Source organism: Cygnus olor, chromosome 5 (assembly GCF_009769625.2).
Source record: "Cygnus olor isolate bCygOlo1 chromosome 5, bCygOlo1.pri.v2, whole genome shotgun sequence".
Taxonomy (NCBI): Eukaryota; Metazoa; Chordata; class Aves; order Anseriformes; family Anatidae; genus Cygnus; species Cygnus olor.
In genome coordinates this window covers 7,975,573-8,000,123 of record NC_049173.1, presented here as the reverse complement: position 1 = coordinate 8,000,123, position 24,551 = coordinate 7,975,573, and the positions used below count along the sequence as shown (strand labels likewise).

The 24,551-nt window shown below is 42.6% G+C and overlaps 1 protein-coding gene across 2 annotated transcripts in view; it reads right to left on the bottom strand.

Moving 5' to 3' along the window:
* BRF1 (BRF1 RNA polymerase III transcription initiation factor subunit) overlaps positions 1–24,551 on the bottom strand; it is a 174,540-nt gene that overhangs the window by 145,906 nt on the left and 4,083 nt on the right. The window contains exons 1-2 of one of the 2 annotated variants that reach the window (XM_040557922.1): positions 24,290–24,514; positions 11,021–11,101 (exon numbers count right to left, since the gene is read on the bottom strand). In XM_040557922.1, coding sequence (XP_040413856.1) covers positions 11,021–11,101; positions 24,290–24,476 — 268 coding nt within the window. In that variant the 5' untranslated portion in view covers positions 24,477–24,514. Of the gene's footprint in view, positions 1–11,020; positions 11,102–24,289; positions 24,515–24,551 lie in introns of those variants that run through there. The other variant, XM_040557923.1, reaches the window with a different exon arrangement.

Here is a 24,551-nt window from a genome sequence, read left to right as displayed (position 1 = left end):
GACATTTTCACTGAAAGGCAGGGAACAAACCTGCTTTACTGCTAGACGTGTACCATGGAGCCAGCCTCCACAGCTGTAACTATAAAACAAAGGCTTCCGATGGCAATACCTCTTGAAAGAGTTCCCAACCTTTTACACAACACCTCATTGCCACCCGTGCACCACAGCACGTCAGCTCCCAGGCTGACAGAACTACCCACAGGAGCACAGCAAATGACAGAGATCATTCAGGTTAAAAATAACTTGCATGCGTGCACAGAGTTGTCCTGGTTGACCTGGAAAGTTTTTTTTAAACTCCTAAGGGGATTTTGTTGTTGCTTTGTTTTTCTAGGTGGGTGTTGGATGTTCATCAGTCTGCCACTGTGTTGGACATGGGACCCTCACACGGAACACGTTTCATACCTGGTACAGAACCCTGTTTCTACTCACTTGTAACTAATAGCAACTACCTTTACATTTGGGTCTTTCACCCATGTACTACACCTGTCTGCGAAAGGCTGGTGCAGCAATACAGTGCGCAGGAGTCAAAGCCTTTCCCTGAGCTACGTTTGAACAGCACATACGATGGCAGGCTTCATCCATCCGGGAGAGGATGTTGCAGAACCAGGAGGGCAACGAGGACGATCAAAGCTACATATCAGCTTCTGCACGAGGAATGAGACAAGAATAAGACAAGATGAGTGGAGAAGCACCACCACGCGCACTGCTCTGATACTGCTCCCTCAGCCACCCCGGGATGCGTGACAGACACTGTGCCAGCTGTGCCCGGAGGTGTTATTACATCCCTACGACAGGGATGCACACAGTGTGCCTGCACGGCCTGTGGCAGGCAGGTCGGAGCTGTCACAGCCTGGATCCTGATCCCACACCGACTGACACCCGCCAGTTCCAACACCGCAGCCGCTACGTGCTTACACCGACACCATCCACCACAACACAGAGAAAGTGGCTCGGGATCACAGCTTATTTGCCTCCAGCTGCAAAGAGCAGGTGACAACGAGCACAAGCATGTCTGCAAGAACTTAAGCAAGTAAATCTTCCTTTTAAAAGCAATGTACACAGACACTGAGTTTACTCTGGCATTTGTTAATCCCATAGCATATGGGTCCGGAAGGTCAAGGCTGGGGCCACTACTTAGAAAAAGCCGTCTTCCAAGAAAGCTGCAACAGCTCCATCAGCAAGTCACGCTTGAAGATCCTCAGGCTAAGATAACACTTCCCTGCGCTGCTTCAGCATGTGAAGTAAGGAACTAGGTGCTATCAGGGAACAGCATTAAGAAGAAACAAAAGAATTCTCCCACTCTGGGTTATATTATGGTATAGCCGTAGTGCCTACAAATGACACAAGCTTCAAAAATCACATTTAAGCATTTAAAAACAGTCCTATGCTGTATAAGTGATGTACACTTCCATGATAAAAAAAGAGTGGCAGCTACACAGAACTGAAATCAAAGCTACGTTACTCGAGTGCATTTTAAACTTGTCTAACAACCTTCCACAGCTAAAGTGGTTTAATTCAGAAGCTGGTTAAAAGAGGCAGCATGCAAATTCATAGACATTACTAGAGGGGTGGGGAGAAAGGGGAGAGAGGCAGTTACCTATTCTGTCACAGCGTGCAAGTAGGAAGCTAGACCTATTAATATCCAAGTTCACCTCCTTATGAATGGTACTATAAAAAGTGAATGCTTCAAAAAACATTAGCCCGCTAGATAAACTGTCTTTACTTAAAGGATTGCTCTCTGGAGAAATGACAGGTTCCAATTATCTACACAAGGCTGTAGGGAGATAAATCTCTGTCAGTGAATCCCACAAACGTGCTAGGTATTGTCCTACTCTATGTCACATAGACATTGTCAAAATTAACAGGGAAAATTCTTAAGATACAAGACACCAAAACCTTAATACCCAAGTAAGAAATTTTACAAGTGCGCAGAATTTTAGGAAGCATTTCTTCTTTTGTTTGACAAAAAGCAGAGATCTGTGCTTCCCTGGCACAACAGTTTTCTTGCCCACAGCCAACTAATAAACTCAGAGACAGACCAGAGACAGGAGAGGAGACAGAGCACAAGAATCATGAAAGACGCCTTTAATTCCAGTCAGAGTCAGGCCAACTCAAAGCGACTGAACACCAAGGGGCTTTTTGGTTTCGGTTAAGACAACAGAAGGCATCTGTTAACTCCTTTAAGGCTATTCTTTTCTTCCTAATTTCAAGAACAATCTTGAAAATTAAGAGAAAGTAACAGAGATTGTCCTGAATCTACATACAGATGAAACCAACACCTCCAACTGATTTTGGAAGTCCCTTTTCTAATTTTTCCTTTTTCTGGCTAAGCGAACGCAGTAATAGAGTAAGGAAGACAAGTAAAGCCTGATGCATGTATTCCAGCCAGCCAGGATGCTGTGCTGCAAGTTTTAAGCTGTCCGTCATCCTCATGGCAAAATCCAACCACTACAGTATTTCCAGCAGATCCTCTACTGTTTACTTGAAGAATCACAGCCCCTCTTCCCTGGAAACCCTGTGAGGACAAAGTCAGCAGGACAAATCCATATATTTTGAAATAACTTATCACTAGCTACAAAATGGTTTTCTGCGTGTTTTGTTTGGTTTGTCCCCCCCCCCCTTTTTTTTAAAATAATATTTCTCAATTAGCGTTTCTTCAAGTCTTTGCTGATCAGTGAAGTTCCCTGCAAACCCAGAAAGCTGAAGCTCTGAGAAAGGTGTGTAAGCTATTGAGACACCCTGAAGGTCAGCCAGCAGGGCCCTCCAGCATCTGAGCTGTGGGCTGTACTTTTGGGACTTACCAGAGCCTGCATCAAGGCAGAAGACCAGGAAAGCCAGTACCTACTGAGACTCAAGCAAACCTTAGAAGCACAGAGGTCTGACACATTGGAAGACAAACACAGCAGCCTCATAACAAAAAAGTTCTCTGTTGGAAAGTTGTGATAAGTAACAGTGATCACAAATGAGAAAGGACAAACAGGTTGGGAAGAAAAACATTCCTTTTAAAATTCTTCCATGAAGTTGTTATGGTACCAAAGATTTAACATCCCAAGTCAAAACTTTTCTGCTTTCCCATCTCTGTAGCATGTTTTGACCAAAGAGCGAGAGCAAAGGTCAAGAGACACTTGTGCAAGAAACAAATATGTGAGTGTTATGTCTAAGACCCATCCATGTTAGCAGAGAGGATAAATCTACAAGACAAAGAGGGAAAGCTGTGAGTGACCTCAAAGGGAGGAAGCTTGAGCTTGTTAACATGCAAGAAGCAGGACAGTAGGATGTGATTCAGTAGTTCAGTTTTGGCCATGTTAAGTCTGTGTCAAGATGATCCCCAAACACAGACACCAAAGCGTAGGATTCATCACCCTTATCCTCAGAGATGAGCATCTGACCTTAGTCAATCCAGACCTCCTTTCAGTGAGCGAAGAGGCACTTCCAAGAGTGAGTGAGTCATGTATGACTTCCTTTCAGGTCATTCCTTAATCACACCCTGAATCTGTCCACCTCTGCGTAGACCCTAAATGGAGTTCAGGACAAGGAGCTCACACAGACACCCAAGATTCACCAGATGAATCCCACCCTACCACAAACTGGATGGACGAGGTATGAAGTAATGGAAGAGGCATTCAGGAATGAAGATGTTTTCCAGACTAAAGAGTTGCACTTAGTAAGAACAAAAAAAGAGAAAAGATTATCCCAAATGAAAAGGGAAATAGGCTCTTACATCCTCCCCAAGGAGACGTAACAAAAGCTAACACACCAAATGGAAAGATGAAGAAAACGAATCAAGTAAGTTCTTAATGACAAAGGACTAATAAAGGGGCAAGGCAGTAGATCAGTCAAAGACAGTAAGACTAAAGGAATGGTCTAGCCAGAAGAATAAAGTCTTTCAAAGCCTTAGCAAATAAAGAAGTTAAGAAGGATACATGACAAACCCAGACAAGGACAGCTTTAAGCAATGGTTAGTTGAAGATGCAACAAAAGAAAACACAAGGGGGGTACTAATTGAAGGTGGAAGGATTGAGACTAGCTTGTATCACAACAGAAATGAAAGCAAGGACAACTAAGTGTAAGGCAGAAAGATTAGACTCAAAGTTTTATTACCGAAATCAAGGCCAGATACATTCGTAGCTGATAGACAAGGAAGAGCCAAAGAAAAGATTGCACCCAGCAAAGAAAACAACCAGAAAGAATTCAAAGACTATGCACAACTGCAAAACTCCAAATTTGCTGGAAATCACAGATACATGGCTGGACAGCTTGCGTGACTGGAATCACAAGGTGGATGGTTACAGACTCTATGGGAAGGACAGACAGGGAAGGTGAAAGGAGACTCATTTTATGCAAAGGAACAGCCTGAATGATGGCATCAGAAAGGCTGGAAGAGACCTCCAAGATCCTCTGGTCTAACCATCACTACTACCACCATCACCCACTAAACCATGTCCCTAAGCACCACATCCAACCTTTCCTTGAACACCCCCAGGGACGGTAACTCCACCACCTCCCTGAGCAACCCGTCCCAATGCCTGACTGCTCTGAGAAGAAACGTCTCCTTAATTCCAATCTAAACCTCCCTGGGTGCAACTTGAGGCCATTCCCTCTAGTCCTAAATGAATGCATGAAGCTTTGCTGCAAAACAAGTGACAGACTGATAACGACATAATGATCCTGGATCAGAAGCAAGGCCAACAACGGAAACAGCGTCACGAGCACTTGCTACAGACCACCTGATCCTGAAGATGAAGCCTCCTTCAGACAACAGGAAGCTATCCCGGCTCTCATGGCAAACTGTAAACACCCCAACACCTGCTGGAAGGGAATCACAGTGGGACAAAGCAATCCAGGAGACTTCTGGATTGTATCAGGAGCATGAGAGCTGAGCAAGTCAACCTAGAAACGCACTGTGATGAGCCTGTACCTTACTGCATCCAGACGGCAACAATGCTGGCAAGGGGCTGGAAGGTATGTCTTATGAGGAGAGGCTGAGGACATCTGTTTTGTCTAGTTTGGAGAAAAGGAGGCTAAAAGACAACCTCATTGCTCTCTGCAATTTCCTGCGGAGGGGAAGTGGAGCAGGAGATGCGGGTCTCTCCTCCATCGTAACCTAAGTCTAAATGCGAGGGAATGGCACAAAGCTGCACCAAGGCAGGTTCAGACTGGACATTAGGAAAAGTTTCTTTACCATGAGAGTGGTCAAACACTGGAACAGGCTTCCTAGAGGGATGGTTGATGCCCCATGCCTGTCAGTGTTTGGACAATGCCCTCGATAATATGCTTTAACTTGTGGTTAGTCCTGAAGTGGTCAGGCAGCTGGACTTGACCTTCACAGGCCCCTTCCAACTGAGCTATTCTAACTTCTACAATACCTACCATTCTCTAGAAAGGAAGTGGTGGAAAATGTGAAGTTTCATGGCAAGCCTGACTACATTAACCCTGAGATGACAAAATTTAAGAACCTTTTGGTGTGAGGATGATGGGTACCTGGATTTCAGAGAGCAGGCTTCAGTTTGTTCAGAGTAGTAAGCAGGACACCTTGGAGTGCTTCCAAGGAGAGCAAGAGGGCCAGGGGTTGGTCAGTTTTCAAGGACAATTTCTCCAAAGCACAATGCTATTCTGTACTGATGTGCTCTTGGGGCCAACTTGGCTTCATAGCAGCTCATGACTCCCATTGGTCTTCTGCAGCAATGTCATTTTCAGGTCTCACAGATCTTTCTACCAGAGTTTGGAGGAAACTGATTACTATGCATGGCAGACAAGGACTGAGCAAGGGGCCACTTAGCAAACTCAACAGGATTGAATGGGATATACCTGAAGATGCTAATGGAGCTGGTAAAAAGTATCTCTAAAATCTTTAAAAGGTTGTAGGAATTGAGGTTCTCTGTAACTGGAAGAATACAGGTGTTTCAGACTTTTCTTCCAGAGGAGAAAGTAGGAAACCACAGGTGAGTCAGGCTCCCCTCAGCCTTAAGATCCTTAAGAGAGACCTTAAAATGCCGCAAAATACAAGCTGACAAACCTCACACAGCTCAACAAGGCAAATGCAATTATTTCTTTTTGACAACAAAGAACCAACAGCAACAATACAGGCTGGGGATTGTTTGACTAGGGAGTAGCTTTGCAGAAAAGAATCTAGAGTCCTTATGGACAAAATGATGAATGTGACTCAGCAGCACCCGATTGCAGTGATGAAGGCTAACTCTATGTTAGAAATGCATTATTAAAAGTATAGCCAGTAGGTCAAGATAAGTAGTTATTATCCCCTATTCCATGCTTGTGAGACTGTATTTTGAGTCCTTTGTCCAGTTCAGGACTTCTTTGCCCAAGAAAGGCATTGACATATTGGAACAAGTCCAGCAAAGAGCTGTTAAGATGACTAGGAGACTGGAGCACATGATGTGAGGCCAAGAGCTGAATTTGTTTGGTCTTCAGAAGAAAAGCTAACGGGGAGGTCTTACTGGTGTCTTCAGCTACTCAGTGGGAGGTTATAAAGAGTCAGATATGCACAGCAAAAGGACAATAGGCAAGAATCACATTAAATATAAGGGAAAAAATTTTCTCAGTGAGGGCGGTCAAGCATTAGAACAGGTTGTCCTTGGGGATACTCAAAGCTCAGCTGCACTATGCCCTGAGCGGCTTAATGCAACTTCAAAGCCACCACTTTGACTGCAGACCTCCAGAGATCCTTAAAATTATTGTATGATTCTACTCACTTCTGCCCCCTTGTTGTTTCAGTTTTGTTAAATAAAGATGTGTTCTCCAGTTCTCTTCTTTGGATACATCTGTTCCTCATACGCATAATATATTGCCCTGGCGTAATTAACACTGGACAGTTCTGGTAGGAAATACGGCCTTCTGTAATCACTTGCAATAAACCGGCTATGAAATTAGGGATGACAATAAATGTTAAAGAATTAAGCAAATAGTTTAAACAGTCAAAAATGCATTAGAAAACATCTTCAGAAATGCCTTTCCATGTAGAATTAAAATACTGTTAGCTACATTTTGGCATTTAAGAGGACTGAGGGAAAGCACATTCATTTAAAGTAATGATTAAAAACACAGCACAACAGTTCAGAAATTGGATTAAGCTAGATGCAGCTGCAATCCTCAAACTTAGTTTTAACCAAATTTGAATATCTGCAACTGAAGCTTTCAAGTTATAATCACGCCATTGACCTTCCTTCCCCTCTCCCTTTTCTTTTCAGCCACTGAAGACTATTGAAAGCATCAGAGCTCCAAGTCAAGAACAACTCCCTTGTAACTATGGATCTGACATGGATATAGTGAGAGCAGATTGCCTGCAAGGAAGCAAGAATAAACCAGCTATTTAGAGAGATTATGTAATGTAGCACAGAGCTGTAAAATGCGATTTAAAGAGACAGAACTCTCAATTTCAGCCCTGTAAGTGCCCAAAGAAGCTGGGCAATACTGTGGCAATTTGAAGAAGCTCAGACAACAAAGAAAAGTCTTGTCAAAGGGTCCCCTCTCTGAGCTAACTCTTCTTTCACTACTCTTCTTTCTCAGAGAAACAGCACTGCGTGGTTATTTGGTCAAACCTTTTAAAAACAAAGCTGAAACACCTCTTCGTATATCTCAGAGATGTGCAGGCTTTTACAACAAAAATGAGCTCTACATGAGCAGAGATGAGCCATTCTGTGGGCCCGAGGTTGCAGAACTTGTGGAGCTTAGCACGCTCAATTAACGAAGTGCAGCAACACTGAAAATCAAACTGTTAATGAACAAACAGTACTAGGTCTTTCTTGCATACATATTTTAAACGAGTGTAAACAAGACTCCAGTTTTTATAACTGCAGCCAATTCCTAACCAAACACCCACAAACATCAGCTGGTTCAGTAAAGAAAGGCAGAGAATATGAACTGCCACGCACCACCACGTTATAAATAGCGAGGAAACATACAGCAAAGGCATGTGTGATAAGGGAGACTAGTGGCATGTATTCGATATTCTTACACAAGCCTGGAAACTGTAAAACCTTCAGGGTTTGCCCATGGCTTTCTTGAAAGCATACATGTAAATACCAATGCACAAAATAATGATTTGGCAGAAAAGTCTAAGTTTTTAGCAGTTACTGAGAGATTTTACTTTGGCATTTCTTCACTTCAGAACGGAGGAAATGAAAAAACACAAGTTACTACTTTAGATATTCTAACGAAAAACTGTTTTTCATCTAATTCTAAAGGTCCTTTAATTATAACCCTCAAAAGACAGCAGCATCATACATTTAGCCAACCCCAGCTGCTTTACTAGGGATTAAATAAGAGACAGTGAGGCCAAATCACCTCCCTTTCACCTCCCCTGAAAAGACAGACATTACAGACAGGAAGAATTTGGCCCAAACTACATGGGGGAGGGAAGTGCAAGCAGGGGGAGGTCGTTGCTTTTTAAAAAACAAGTTCCTGCTCCGTTGCTGGACTTTTCCCCGGATCATGTCAAGCTTGCAGGTTGCTGGCAAGCAGACCAGGCATGCTGCAAGACCTGCCAGCGCGCTCAGACCACACACGAGCTCCCAGCTGCTCTCATCCGCCGGGGACGACCTCCAGAGCAAGCTGGGCTCCACTGCCCATCACTGCTTTCCACAGAGCCTGGTTCTTCCCTTCAGCAGCAGCCTACACAGAGCACCATACAGGAGAACACAGCACGTTCGTATGCTGAAGGCAGCATGCAGCCTGGACCTAAGTAAGGAGCAGACCTTCTATAAGATACAGGAAGCACATTTATCAGTCGTGCAGCACCAGAATCCTGACAGCAGCTCATTTCAGCAGTCCATGTGCAACTCGGGTAACTCTGAAATGCAAACACGGTTGTACCAGCAAATAAACAGACAATTAGCTTAGCGTTTTCTTCCCAACTACACAGAGCAGTGCTCCAGGGACAACTGCCCATTTTTCTCGCAGTCAGCTATCAGAGCACTTCAGTTTCATTCAGTGAACCACCTCACACTTTTTCTTTCAAAAATACACAGTAAATTCATTTACCTTGCTATGCTTTAAAGAATACAATGGATATTAATACAATTGCAAAAAAAAGCAATCATGAACACAATGACAGGGTGAGATTTTAAAAGTTCACTGCCATAGCTCAATTTGCAGTTAACTACATAAAGCTACAAATGTGATTAAATGCAGCAGACAACTAGCTCATTATAGAGCAGCAGAAAGAAGGGCCTTTCAAACACCAATTGCTCTACCTGAAATAGCAGCCGCTGTTGTCATGCCTGGGACTGAGCAAGAACACTGCTTAGCTCATTGAAACAAACTTTCTCAGAGACAGATTGGCACTGTGACAAATACAGGTTGGCTGTGGAAATCAAAGACCAAATGCTTTTTTTTTTTAATACAAAGGATCACCACAAAAGAAGGAAAACTGTTAAAAGCCTCAGACAGGTATAGCTAAAAAGAAATTATTTTCCTATTTCAAAACTGTTTGGGAGACAATTTCATTTCAAACAACTGTAATTTCTTTTCTATGATGCTGTTAGACTTTAGCCAAGATCATTGTATATGATTAGGGGGTCCTGACAAGTCCAGTACACACAAAAGACATTGGGATGGAAGACACTCAGACACATTCCCCAGCAAACGTTCTGTCAGGAAAGAAGCCACGTCTATATTCCAGAACAATGCCTAGGCTGTGTTTAATTTCAGTTACCAAAGCAGGTTTTTGAACAAAAAAGAGTTTTCTCCTCAGTTTTTATTTTTTCTACAATTATACTTAAGAAACTGAGCAGTCCCTATGCACAAGCCAATTTATTTTTAAAAAATCTATGCAAAACTACAGCTATGATTAAAGTAACTTCATCCAATGACAAACTTCACCAGCTGTAAATGGTATTCTAGTGGTTTTATTCCACTAGTACAGTTTATACAGACATTTTCAAAACTCCTAAGATAGTAACTTTGGGTGTGACACTGAAACCTGCTCACAAAGTGCAAGCTTTACTCTGTCAAACAAGCAGGGCTTGACACTGCTTGGGACAAACAGCCCAATAAAATAATCTGTATATAAATCAGCCGGATAATGCTGAGCAAAGCAATCTGGGTATATTTCAATAGCACAGATCAATTTTACTCTTTCCCTACGTATGCAGATACAATAACAGATCAATCTTATCCTTTCAATATCAATGCAGATACAGTATCTGAATTGTATATAGGACTAATTGAGGAAAATACCTTTACTTAATATACCCCCCAAAACAAGCATCGTATCAGTAAAACCCATCTAACACCCTTGGTTAATTACACATCAGCTTCTGAGTCTTTGATATGACAGTCCATCAGCTGTCATCTCCAGGAGTCATGAGACAAGAGTATTAATTAGCCAAAAAACGACAACCCCTGTCTATTGATATGAGCAACAGCAATTGAAACTGGAAGACCATTAGGTTTCTTGAATAAAAACAGCTTTTATTCATTCTCTTTAAGGACTGTACATTAGGAAGAACTCAATTAAAATGGATAGCATGTAACCAGACCACTTCCTTAAACATTCTCTGAACACTAAAATCTCTTTTCTACTTTTCCCTTCTCTGTTCAACAGTCACATATTAAGCATGTGATTACTATGAAGTGTGCATAATGTGTGTGTTATCTTTACTTTTATACTATATAAAAACAAAAGCATTTCAACAATTATACTTTAAAATAAACATGCATAAAACACTCCAAGAACACTGAAAATTGATGAAATAAAAAGCTGAAGTAGGTTAACAGATAACAAAAATGTGCAATTGGCACATCAACCTTGAAAAAGCCCTTTTAAACTCCAATAGTATTTGTAAGGTGCCATTACCCTTTGTCAGCCATCTACCTGACCTCATAAATCAGGTGTAACAACCAAATGAGAGCACAAGGAAAAATCAGCACTTGGCAGACTTGTCTACTGACTAGCAAGTGGCCTGCCAAGGTTTTGAGGTCACATTCAAAACTACAAATTAATAGCAAATCAATCATGTTAATTAAAAAAAGTCACATCAACAAGATTAAAGCTTGTGGATACCGTTCTGTAGAGTTTGTGCTCGTGACTCCTTTCCCAGGTTGGCATGGAATCCTCCTCCTAAGGTCGGTGTTTTGCCTGCACCTATTAGGGAAGAAAATAAAAGATACGTCAAATGCAATAGCTGAATTAAAACATTAAAAGAAAACTTATTGAGCCACTGAACTTGGTATCTGTATAATTTACAACATGCCAAATTACATCAAAAAGGATACTGTAGAGCACTTGAAGGACTTAAGACAAAATGCAAACCCTGTGCCATTTATTTCCTCCTCAGGATACCATAACACATACAAAACTCTAAGTCCCCCTAAACTCAGCTCCAAATAAAGCACAAAAACATCACATCACTTATTTTGGGCAGAATATGAAAATCAGTATCATGAAACACTGCTCAAAGCAAAACATGAAAAATTCTTATTTTGTGTCTGAAGAATATTCAATACTGAATTTTACTAGCTAATTACTGGCACTACAGAACATAAAAACCATAGTTAGTATTCAATAATGACTTGTGTTGGCTACTACAGACATAACATACTTTAAAATAACTTCAGTTTAACATTAGACACACACAGTGAAACTTGGGCTACAAAAACTACAAGTCTGGAACTGCTATGTTTACACCCTGAAATGCTGGAGACTAAAATAAGTCTGTGTTGATGTTAATTTACAACTAGAGGCTGGTTTACGTGTCTGTGCCAATGCTGAGAAGTCTGAATGCGGAGTCCTCTGGGAATCAATGGAACTGTTCATGCAAACGAATCTTCCAGAGCAGGGAATTAAACTACTGAGGACAGAAATAGTCTCTCACTAAAGCAGGAAGTTTTTAAAAAATAATCAGGCTACTCCAAGCAGGACATTAGAATCTATCAGCTTAACAGCGCGACCAAATAGCTAAATTGCACAGGATTGAAAACAGGAAATTTGCTAGCAATTGGACTTTAGCCTGCTCTTCAGAATAAGAAGCAAAGTCATCTTAGTTTCCTGCCATGCCTACAGTTTTCCTCAAGTTCTTGTCACTATGTTTTCTCATCTTACACCAGCTCTCTGGAGCAAGCTACAATGGCTTTGGGACAGAAACATACAAAGGCATGGAGTACCACTGGAAAGCAATTCAGGGCATTTCTGCTACACACCTGAGTAAGATACTTCCATAGCAATTCCAAACCATGAGAAACTACGGCCTGAACTTTTATTAGACTTTCTTAGCTAGTCTCTCTTAGCTGTATTTAATAACCATCTTGTTGAGAAAGAAACAGAACAGCTAATATTCTGGTAGAATTGTCTACAAGTCTTCTGAGCTTACTTTTCCAGGCAACCTTTAAATTAGGTTTCCAGCGCTGTCCACAACAGAAACCAAGTTCACCTTCCCTTCATTAACAGATCCTTTCAACAAACAATAATCAGAAGCTCTCACATAAATGCCCCAAAGCTTAAGTACTTCAACATCCTAATTAGAGATGAAAAACAGTCAATGGTGATCTCCACAACGAATAGAGGTAAGCCTCCCAACCCTGTATTTTGCCTATTATAGTCAGCAACATCTCCTTTCTATTCTTGCAGTTACCAAAACAAACAGATCAGGCAAAACGGAGAGAAACTATCAAATTATCCCAGCACTCACACAGGTTTTGGTGTACAACTAGTCAGAACGGTTTACCTCACAAAAATATATAAACTGTGACAAAAGTTTCATGCACCTTTTCCTCAGCAGCAAATCTAACTCCAGAAATTCTTTCCTACTCTCCCATTTTTCTTGTTTGAAGGTTTGCTTTACCACAGGCCATCTCTCTCATCTGACTTCCAGCAGGAGAGGGCACAGCAGTAGCAGAGGAGGCCACAAGACGCAGGGCAGGAGTGGGAAGGAACAGCAGGGCGTGCTGGGGGTAGCAGGCTCACACAGCAGCCGTCCCACAGCTCCACAACGCTTCTCCAGTCCTCTTGGTCTTTGAAGACATGAAAACACTCAACTCTATCGGACTATGACTATCATCGTCATAAGAGCTACATCGCTCTTTAATAGGTCTCTGTATTACTAATAAAAAGCCTACACTGAAACAATCATAGAGTGGTGATAACAATACCATTAACAACAAACTTAACTTACAAACTCTGCTAGCAGAATTGCTGCATCCATTTCTCAGCTCGAGTTGGCACTTGGCTTTGAAAGCTGACAAAACTGGTCTGTGGGGGCTTGCACGCTCAGAACTGCAAACTAACGTTTCCACAGACTATGAAGTCTCACCCTCAGCTTTAATCATTACAAGGAGAATGCAAAGCAAACTCATTAATACATCTGTACAGTTGGGTATTAAAAAGAGAAACTATAAAAAATGATTTTTATTCTGTGAAATCATCAAATTCATTTAAAGACCAAAAAACCCTACAAAGCTAGTCATTTAAAAAGTACAAAGGAAGGGAGCAGCAATTGCTAGGCACAACTGAATTAACATTCCAGCTTAACTAAAGTTTTTACATTTCTTGACCTTTTCTATTTTTCCCCTACAACTTCAGAAATGAATTAAACAGGCTTTTGGTTTTTCACATTCAGCTTTCAAGACAGAAAAAAAATACATCCGAGAAGTATTTGGTGTCTGCAAGCACTGCCTGCCAACTCCTCAACATTAACACTAACATTTCCCTAAGCCAACTCAAATACCCTCCTCAGTGAGGTGGTATTCCAGGGCACATTGTCATCTACTAGTTATTTTTAGAAACTCAAGATTCTCAAGCTTTGCTTTACTGAAGCCTCCTCTCCCCTTCCTGTTAACTTTGGACACTTTTGAAGTTTTGAATTAGAAGAATTCAGTTGGAAGGGACCTACAAAAACATCAAGTCTTTGGACAACAGAAGGCATGGAGAGATGTGCTAGGCAGCTCAAGAGTAGCTACTCAAATTTTTGGGGTCATCTCAGCAGGATGCAGTGCCCTGGGACACAAAATGAGGAGAACCAAAGATGATGGAGGCCATACACCTGGAAACTTGATGATACCTGGGCAAAGCTTCCACAGGTCCAGATCCTGCTCATAACCCCACACCCAGGGCAGGGGGTTTGGACTGGATGATCTTGAAGTGCCCCTTCCAACCCCAGCCATGCAAGGTCTCCCCAGTCACTCTGGTGCTGAACCACAGTGCCTGCCCCCATGTCTGCTCCCATCAGGCACAGCCCCCCTATGAAGGGTCAAGACCCTGGCACCTTGGCTATTTCTGAGCTTCAGATTCAACACCTGGAGAAGAAACAGCACCGCTCCTGGTGTCATGGATTTTGTTTCCTCTAAATGAGCAAGCAAGTGAAGACCAGGAATGAAGCTGCTTGCAAGTGGAACTGAAATGTATCTGCTATTCGATAGGACCAGGGCTACCAAAACCCTTCCCTGTGAAATTAAAACTGGAGAACTCCAGCACTTTCTTCCACACATGATAGGATAAAAGGTTTCAGTTTAAACCCACGTATTTACAGACCCAGCATAAAATCAGTAAACAATGCAGACTGCATCCCACCAACTGTTTCATAGTCAGGGTAGGCTAGGTAACCTATCTTAAAAATTACTGAGCTTCCTATTAGTCAGACCACGAAAGGTCCACGAAAGGAGAGTGGGTCAGTGTCCCGTTACAATTCATGCCTACAAGAGTAAAATGATGCAATTAAAGTCTTCCAAGCACAGAAAACAACTAAAATCAGTAGACTTCTTTTCTCAGCCATTTTAAAAAGGAACTTAAATCTGTGTGCATGCACCACAGCCGGCCGAAACACTACTGCTGAATAAATTTATACAGACAAACTTTTAATCTAGTCCACCCATAGCTAGTTTTCTATGTGCTTATTTTCATAACTACCAAGCACGGAGATAAACATACCGTTGTGTCCACCACGCCCAAGTTTAAGACTGCACAAGTCTACAAAAGTCAGTCTGCATCCAGGCTACGTGCAACACTCAGCATCTACCCAACTGACAGCAGTATACACTGCAGCACCTCAAGCAAGCGTTTGTTGCCATCACAAGGACAGCACATAAAACATTCAGTGCAGGAAAAAAACACTATACTTAGCTCTGATGCAAGATTGCCACCTTGAGGATTTCAGAAGAGAAGCAAAAAGTGATTCCGTTCAAGTCACAAATGTGCAGTAATTATTTTATGCATGAAGTAGACACAAGTTTCCCCTCTTCCTCCCCAACACAAGATGATTAGTTTTGCAATCAGAAAAGTGAAAACCTAGCACAAAGTGAAACACGTTTACTCTTCAAAACTTCCCCAAAAGGTCTGCAAATCCAGTATACCAATACTTTCTTCTGTTTTGCAAGTTACATCATGACCACTCTACATAATTTAAAACTAACCATGAATTTGTCATCTCTAGAAATCCAGACCACAAATAAGAGGAATTTTGCTGATAGTTTTATTTTCAGTCCACAGAGTTTCAAGTTTAGTATGTGTATTACTGCTGGAATCCATTTCAAGACTGTTCGAGGCTGCACTGTACGAAATATTTTATACCAGGACTTTGTCTATCAATACATCCTACATGGAAACCCATTAAAAACAAAACCCCCTACTCCTACCACTTCTGTAAGACTGAAAAATACATAATCCTTTATTGTATACAAATCATAAGTCAAAAACACAATCTGATAGGAATACAGAAATCATCATCTTTACCAACTGTCTCACTCTGTCAGTACTTTCAAGTTCTAGAGGGAAAAAAAAGGCATAGAAGATGAATAGCTAATAAGCTTAGCTTAAGTTTTATGAAAACATTTTCCTCCCTGTATCCAGTCCCTCTCTTCTTTCCAGTTTGCTGACCATAGCTTTCCACTGTTCAACATACTTCATTTCCACAAACCCCAGAAGACTCAAATACTGTGATCAAGTCAAACTTGAGTCAAGTATCATACTTGAGGTCAATGTAGCTCACACTCTCAGATCTAAGAGCAGAAAAGTTTTTAAGGATAAAGTAGTATATACAAAACCCTACACTAAGCTTCCACATGCACACCTGAAAAATTGAGCATACCATAGCTTTACAAAAGGATAGCCTACATTAAATTTGCCAAGGGACGCTCCAGTGTAAGAGCACACGTTCAGCATTTACAGCACTGCAAATTGGTCACTGCAGTAAGTTGCTTATAATATACTTGCAAGAAAAGATTTGGATTAACAAAAACAAACTTTCCCTTGATATTGTAATACTTGAAACAGACTACTTAACAAAATTTGTGGAACCTCCTATACTAGAAGTTTTAACAAATGCTTGCTGGTGTGTTCAGGGCTACTGGTTCACCTTATGAGCAAAAGCAAGCAAATAACTTTCTACAAGTGACATTTATTCCATCAGCCTCGATTTGGTATTTTGCAATCTCATGTACATTTGCAGATGGAGAATCATATATATATATGCTGCACAAGAGCCATGCGCTTTACTGGATCCTGATTCAGTGACAAAGCTGGACTAGTTGTCAATGCCCCTTGCAATCTTCCATTTCTATGACCATACGTATACAGTTTATCACCCTCCTAAAGCCTCCTGGCTTAGTTACTACATAGGAACATGTTAAAACACTTTAATTCACACAAGTTATTGTACATCTCAAACAACAAACATCATTCCGGCATTCAGAGAAAAAAATACGCATTTGTAATTTAGTTGATCACGTACTTTTAATCAAAAGCCACCAAACCCAATAGAAATTCCAAATAAACCTGTTTCAGGACAGTCATGCTGCTTAATCTCACACAGAGACGCTGGTGATGTACACACATCTCAGATCCCAAATACAAGTTAAGTCCTGCAGGGCAAGAATCCTGTTTTGGTGACCAGCCTACAGTCATTCCATAATCCTCCTATCGAGGCTTTCCACAACATGCATTTGATGATAAAATATCCTGTAGGTCTTATCAGGAGTTGGGAAATGATCCTAGTTCCACCAACCTGTCTTCTCCATTCCAGTTTTGTCACCAGAATGACTGCATCGAAATGGATGTACAGTTTCATTTCATGCTGCTATGAACTAGCCAACTTGAAAAGAGACAGCCAGAATAAAAACAATTAGAAACACCACCACCTCCATTACCTACCAGGGACTTTTTTTTTTATAGCAGCCACCAATATCTGAGCAAAGTCCCTTCTTCACTTAACTCCACATTTACCTTCTTGACTAAACCTGACATCAAATGAACAAGGCACAGCAAAGACGAGATCTTTACCTCAACACAAACTGAGGTAGAGGTCTCAAAACTACAGAGTTTCTCTAAGTTTTGTAAAAATAGGCAGCTGGTTAGGGAAGACAATGCTAAGTAAGAGCTAGTCAAAAGCTTATGCAAAATAACTCTGATTTAAATTTTTACAAGAGATACGACCACAAACTTTGTAAGAGGCTAGGGGCAGCCCCAGCCCAGGTCATCAGGCATCTCCATGGGCCCAAGGATGAGCTGCAGCCAGGCAGGACACCAGCCTGTGGCTGAGGGACAGAATCAGGCCCAACGAGGGAAACCGGTGTCAGACACAGCCCCAGGATGGCCAAACTGGGCCCAAGGGGCACACAGACCAGGCTAGGACATCAGCCCTCAGGTGAGCTTGGGGGGGCCCACAGCCGAGCTGGGGACCAGCCCTGCCATGGCCTCACCAGGACAGAGCCTGACAGACCAGGGGGGCTGAAACGGTGTCCTGGGTCACAGGTGGATGCTGCTCAGGGCCACTATGATCCGTAGTTCCGTAGTGTCTTGAAGCTGACAGCTCTCATCCCACCAAGAAGCTGCACACAGAGATCCATGAGATTTCCAGACTGCCTTATGGGTTACTCCTACGAAGCTTATCAGATGCTATTTCTCTCAATTAATTACCAAGCATTTAAGGACCATTTCTGAAACATAAAGCTCAGCCTTTCCCAGGCACACTATCTTTCAGGATCACAAGCTCAGTGTGCCTTGCAGTGCTATCTTCCAACGTTGATTTTTTTCAGTTATGTCTTCCAGCTCGCTGCTGCACTGCTTGTGCATCAGCATGGAGCTGTTTTCTTCTCCTTTGATTAGTGTCAGATTGAAGCCCTAGACTTCCATTTTCTCAGCTTCTTTAAAGAAAATCTGAAGAGATCTGGACTATCAAAGTCTGCTCCACACTGAGCATTCCTCCCCACACAATCTTCGCTTTTGTACTTATTTTTCCTGTCAGCCTCCAGGAAAATACTTGTGAAAGCAGTTTCTCCCAACAAGTACCACAAGACTGGCGTACTCCTATGCAGACACAGTAGAAGAGCAATCAGAGGATACACTGCCTTCAGATGCAGCATACAACTAACAATTTGCCTTTCTACAAAAGCAGTGACTAAAATCTATGCAGATCTGAGAAGGGCTCAGTAGAGCTCCTTTTTCCTGTGTACAATTACAGGATAACAAGGAGGTAGAAATGTAGCTCATTCTCAGACCCTGCATCACTGTACTTCAGTGTTGAGATGCATTCATATGTTATGACTGATAGGAGTCTTAAAAACTTGGGTATGAAGAAAAAACAGATTACATTAATTTCAATTAGGAAAATGAGGAATTTTAATTCAAACACTTTGCAAATTTGGCACAAAGACAGAGACAGCAACCTCTTTGGACGATTTTGTGAGAGTCTGAACTTGCTGTCCATTATAAATGGAACTGTTACTCTTCAAAACTAGATTCCTGTAGGAAAAGCACACATTCTGTGCAAATAACAGTTCCTTGGAGCTCAAATGGACGTGACAACTCTCTTCCACTGGTACTTGCAAACTTTTGAATCAACAGTTTAATAAAGTTCAAGAATGACACTCTTATGCATGGCCTTCACAAGCTTCAAGAGAATAACATGGCCAGGATTAAGAGTTGAGGCTAGGTTCTTACCTGGTTGTGACCACTTGCAACAGAATTTAAAAGTGCAATTAACTGGAACAGCATGGGGCTTACCAAAGCTTTCACTAGCTTGTGCTTTGAGGACTTTCCTACCAGGAAATCAACAGATAGATACACATCAGCTCCCTCCTAGAGCATGAAGATGGTATCCTTTGCACTGAAGGGACTTACCAGCCCACCAAACACCAAGAGGCAGGTGCTTCACAAGACAAGACTCACCACTCCCTGAGAGGGGAGTAATAAAAATTGTGGGATTAAGCTAACTTGCAACCATGTTCTCCTCTTCCATCAAGATCATGGCAATGAAGAGCACTGGCATCTCATGCTGAGACAGCCAGATCATGCCCATTTCCAAAGGGTGTCTCATCAGGACTGACATGGCCTAGCACGCTCTTTGTGTTTCTAAAATGAGGTATTGTGCTTTTATAAACACCCCCAACTACCATTGGGAATATTTCATGATCCCAACTACAAAGTATTGCATATGCAACTTGATAAACCTTTCTCTAAACGAATTTCTGTCTTGCAGTCTGGATATCTGGACACTTAATAATAAGACTCTCCCATAATCGCAAATATTTCTACTATAAACTTCTCACAAGAAGATCACTTAGTTAAGTATTTTCAAGAGATAACGTATCTATAATTGTCAACATCGGAGGAGTTTTGTTCTTATTTCCCAAAACAAAAGCTGAAAGAAACCAATATTAATACTGAGGGACACCCACCATTTATACTGAGAAACCATTGCCCTCAGATTCTTAGACAGGTTTTAACAGGACAGTTAAAACCCTCAAAAAGCATCTTTGTAGAGCTCAGAAAAAAACGTAATCTTGCTCTGTAGACTCAGAAGAACAGTTGCACCAAGCCAGACCAAAGGTCTTATTCCAGTATCCTGCCTCTGAAAGGTAGTGACCATTAACAAATATACCTACAAGCACAAAGCTTAAGAGCAAAGCTTGTCATGATACAGCTCTTGTGCAATTGCCCTGATTCTAGAGATCTAAGGCAGATGGATTTCCTGAGCCAGAAACTGTATCTTATTCTTAATGGCAACACCATTTTTGTCCTGTTTGTTCAGTCCTTTTTGAACCCATGTGAACTTTTAACATCCACCACTTAAGACTCACAATTTAATGAAATGGGGGCTGTTTTGTTTTCTGGGAAGAAAAAAAAATAAAACAAAGAACAACCACTCTTGATGCTTCTGAACATCCTACTTGCTACCTTTAAAAGCTAGCTGGTAGCTTTCTTAGTGCTCCCCAGTTTTTGCATTGTGATATTGAACAATTGCTCATTGAAACGAGGATATTGTACACTATTTCAGACCTCTATCACGTTCCCAATCATCTCTTTCCCAGTCTGAAGAAGATGAGTGTATTCAGTCATTTCTCAAGAGCAGAAACGCTCCTCTTGATCACCTTATCTCCCTCTCTATCTTTTCTAGCTCTACTAGACATTTTCTTGAGGATGGAGAGGAAAACAGAGGAAGAGACCAGAACTGCACACAGTATTTAAGTTGCAGACAGTGCTGCGGATACAGAACAGTGACTTGCACTGTTACAGTCTTTTCCTGAAAACTTCTAACATTACCCTAGCCATACTGCATTTTATTTGTTTTGTAATGTGAATGAACATTGAGCTAAATATTTTTATAGTTATCCATTGAAACCCTGAAGGACCTCTTTCTGAAGTTACACTGACCAGTCCAAATTCCATCATCTCACACATGGAAGAAAGAAACAATCCTAACTCTCAAACAACTCTTAATCCCATGTGCTATCCTACTACTCAGACTACTAGTAGAAACTGGTTCTTGTACAGTCTTTACTATCCCAAATAATTTAGCGTTGCCAGCAAGTCTCATTAACACAACATTCAACTCTTTTCCACATTATCAGACAGCCCAGATGTCTGTGGAACTTCACTGCCACCTCCTTCATGAGAATTACTATTATTTATTTATAGCCTATGTTACTTATTGTTTAAGTAGTTTCTCTGTAATAACTTTCTCTTATCCATGACAGCTCAGACTCTTTAGCACCCGGTGAAGGATCTTGCTGACCTCCTTTTGCAAATCCAACTATCTTCTTTGTCTACATACTTACTGACTTTTTTTAGAAAGCTCCAAAAAATCTGCAAGGCATGACTTCACCTTGCCAAAAAACATTCTTCCCCCATATTTACCTGTACATCCACCTGTTTTGTCCTTCACTGTTTCTGTCCTTTTGCCCAACTGACTTACTAGCCTACATTTTTCAAAAACTTCCCTTCAGCAGCAAACTAAGATCTTTCACTCCAATCCCCTCATTTTCTCAGCACACCCATGTTCAGTTGTTAAAACTGTCTGAGGAATGAAACAGACACACACGGGCATTGGAAAGTACTGGCCATACCAATCCTCTGTGAAAGGCATCAGTGTTGAGGCTGTGGCTTCCTACGCTAGGCACAACAACATCCAAATTTCAGTACTGCCTGTGGAAACGTAACTGTGATCTCACGCCTTCTTCCAACCCTACCAGAACAAAAGAAGGGATTTCCCAGGTGTCAGTTGCTGGGCTTACTGTCAAGCACTTGGCACAAGGTAGACAGGCCGTTTTGCATCAATACTGAGAAGCACAGGCCTCTTCCCTCTTTCAGCAAAGAAATGCAAGATTCTGAATCTTTAACACGCAGCTTGACAAAATAAAAGGTTTTGCCAGATGTACCAAAGAGAAGTCAATAACAATATCTCAGTGCTTTCCATTTCCTCCTCCTTTTTTTTTTGAATATGAAAATAAATAATGAATAAAGGCATCTATGGCTATTCTACATATATTAGCACACAAATGGCTCTTATGGAGCCTGGAGGGGCTTGGGAATCTCACAAGATTTGTTGCACAACCAGGAAATCCAAACTCCTCAGACATAGAGACCCATTCAAATCCCAGCTCTGCGCCAGAGAACCTGACAGCCCTCACACCTTGCAAAACCTGGGCAATGGTCTCTGAGTCCCCCACCCCTACTGATCAGAAATCGGGGTCTCAAAAATAGTAGCCCAGGCACCTCTAACACTGCAACACTCCACACTGTAGGGCTGCCCACGAACACCAGACCGCAGTCCAAGGAAACTCAGCCCAAGGCATTTCATACGCTGAGGATCCCTCAGAGCCACAGCGCTAAAAAGCCTACAGAGATGATGAGAAAAGAAGTTAAAAACAGGTAACTTTGATTGAATCCTGCTTATATAGTCAGAAGAATCATTGAAAGCTAGAGCTTACCAGAAAATGTTGTTTTCAGCAAACACATTAAAAGAAAATTACATTCCATTGCAAATTATCCAGAGAGGACAACACTCAGAGAAGAATGAATTTTGTCTTCCTTATATAGGAAAGAAGTTTCATCCTCATTCCCAAGTACTTAAATCAATGTCATACAAGCATAATAGACAAGCATACATCACAAAGACACTGTTACTACAGCTCAAATACATCTTTTCAGATTAGCTTGTATTACTCAGTTTAAAAATCAGGGAGAAAAAATATTCATGACATAACAGAAGCATTTGTCTTGGAACATAAGAAATTATACCTATATAAATTATCATACCCAAATTCTCTTAAAACATTTACTGTGTGAAATAGGGCCTCTCACTCATCCTCGCGTTAACTTTGCAAATCTACATCAACATTAGTTTGAAAGTCGCGTTCTGTTATTTTCACAAACAGCCTTCACCAAAATGCAAACATTAATGCATGTGGGGACTTAAGTGCTAGAAGATGACAATATCAACATACAGTGAAGACCCTGCAGCCACACCTTGTGCCAACCAGATAAAGCCACCATAAGCATGCTAGAGAATGCGCTCCAATTAGCTTTTCACTTTTACACACCCACCTATTTTCACAGTGGTTATGTCTTCATGGGTGCTAGAGTTATTCTTCAGTGCAACATATAATAGGTAACTATTTACACAAGACCAAGGAACTATCTATTCAAAATTCATTACTGCACTGTCCATTTAAAGAGAGAAGCCAATTACAGCATCCCAGGACTTGCACAAAACGTCCCTTAAAGGGACTTCAAAAACTGCTGTGCAACTCAGCCCAAAGAGGAAAGAACCTCAGTCCAGTACAGTTCTCTCTTTCTCTCCTGATATTTTTTCATAGCTCCCAAAATGAGTTCTAGCTTGCATGCCATCTGTCCTGCATAATTTTGGGTGGGAGGTAAAAAGCAGCACAAGCCCATAAAAATGTAGTCCCCACATCACTACAAGAAAAAGTGTAGGATACGTGAGTTAGTCAGAAGCTTAAGAAGAAATGTAATGCCAGTGCCCTGAGATGGAAGATGGCAATGGCACCACACATCTAGAGGAACCCTAGACTACAAACTCCACCATGCAGTGCTGCCCTTTCCACCACAATGACTCTTTCTTCCCCACAGCCATATAGCCCTCTAGGCCCCTTGTTTCACTACTAAGCTCCTCCACAAGGCTCCTTCCCATGTTTCTTGCATTTTCTTTCTCCCTACACATACTCCCCACACCTATTTTCCTTCTACCCTCTTCCAAACGCCATATCCTCTGCATGCAGCCCTGTTCCATGCACACATCCCTTACCCTCCAGGGATACACCCCAACCCACCCATTTACACAATGAGACTCTTCACCCTTTGCTTCCAGCCTCTTTTTGCCTCCACCACGTCACCTCTGTGCCTCCGTGCACTCCCTCTGCCCATCAGCCACCTAACTGTCCCATCTCCTACCCCAAATTATTTCACAGACCTCCCAGCTCCCCCTGCAGCCAGCCCTTCCACACGGAACCTTCCCTCACACAACCAGCCCACCCCACAGACAGCTCCAGCCCCTCATGCACTTAGTCCTGCCACACACGAAGCATCTCTCCCACCTCGCACAGCACCTTCCCCCATCCATCCCAATTCCTTTTCACCCACTTCTGCCCCCCACCTCATGCAGCAGGCAGTGCCCCTCTCCCACTTGGCGCAGCGCTGGTTCCCACATCCCCCCCATGCTTTGCAGAGCTCTCTTCTCCGCGTGCTGTCCCCAAAACCCCTCTACACAGCACCCCATCCTTCGTGCACTGACCCTGAACCCCTTTTGCACAGCACCCTTTTCCCCTTACACGCCTCCGATTAATTCAGCACCCGCTCCCCCACACCCTGCAGCACAGCACCCTCATCCCCACAGCACTGCCACCCCCAGGCACTGCCCTGTCCCCCTATAACTCTCCTGCCCCCCCACAACGCCCTCTCTCCATATTACCGCTTAACCCCCTCGGACCTTTCCGCGTCCCCCCCCAGCACCTCTCCCTGTCCCTGTCCCCACCCCAGCACCTCCCCGTCCCTCCCCGTCCCGTCCCACGTGCGCCCCTCCCGTCCCGTCCCGTCCCCGCCGCTCACCGTCCAGCGACACGAACTGCCCCACGGCGGAGGAGCCGCCGCCGCTGTTCTCCACGAACTGCACCTCGGAGACGATGATGTTGTCCTCCAGCACCGAGCCGCAGCCCGTGCACACCGCGTCCCCGCGAGCCGAGTCCACCTCGATCTCCGAGCAGCCGCAAGCGGCGCACACCCGCCCGCCCGGCATCGCGGCCCCCTGCCCTGCCCTGCCCCGGCCCGGCCCCGCCGCCCCCCGCTGCCGCCGCCCGGCGCGGCCCGGCCC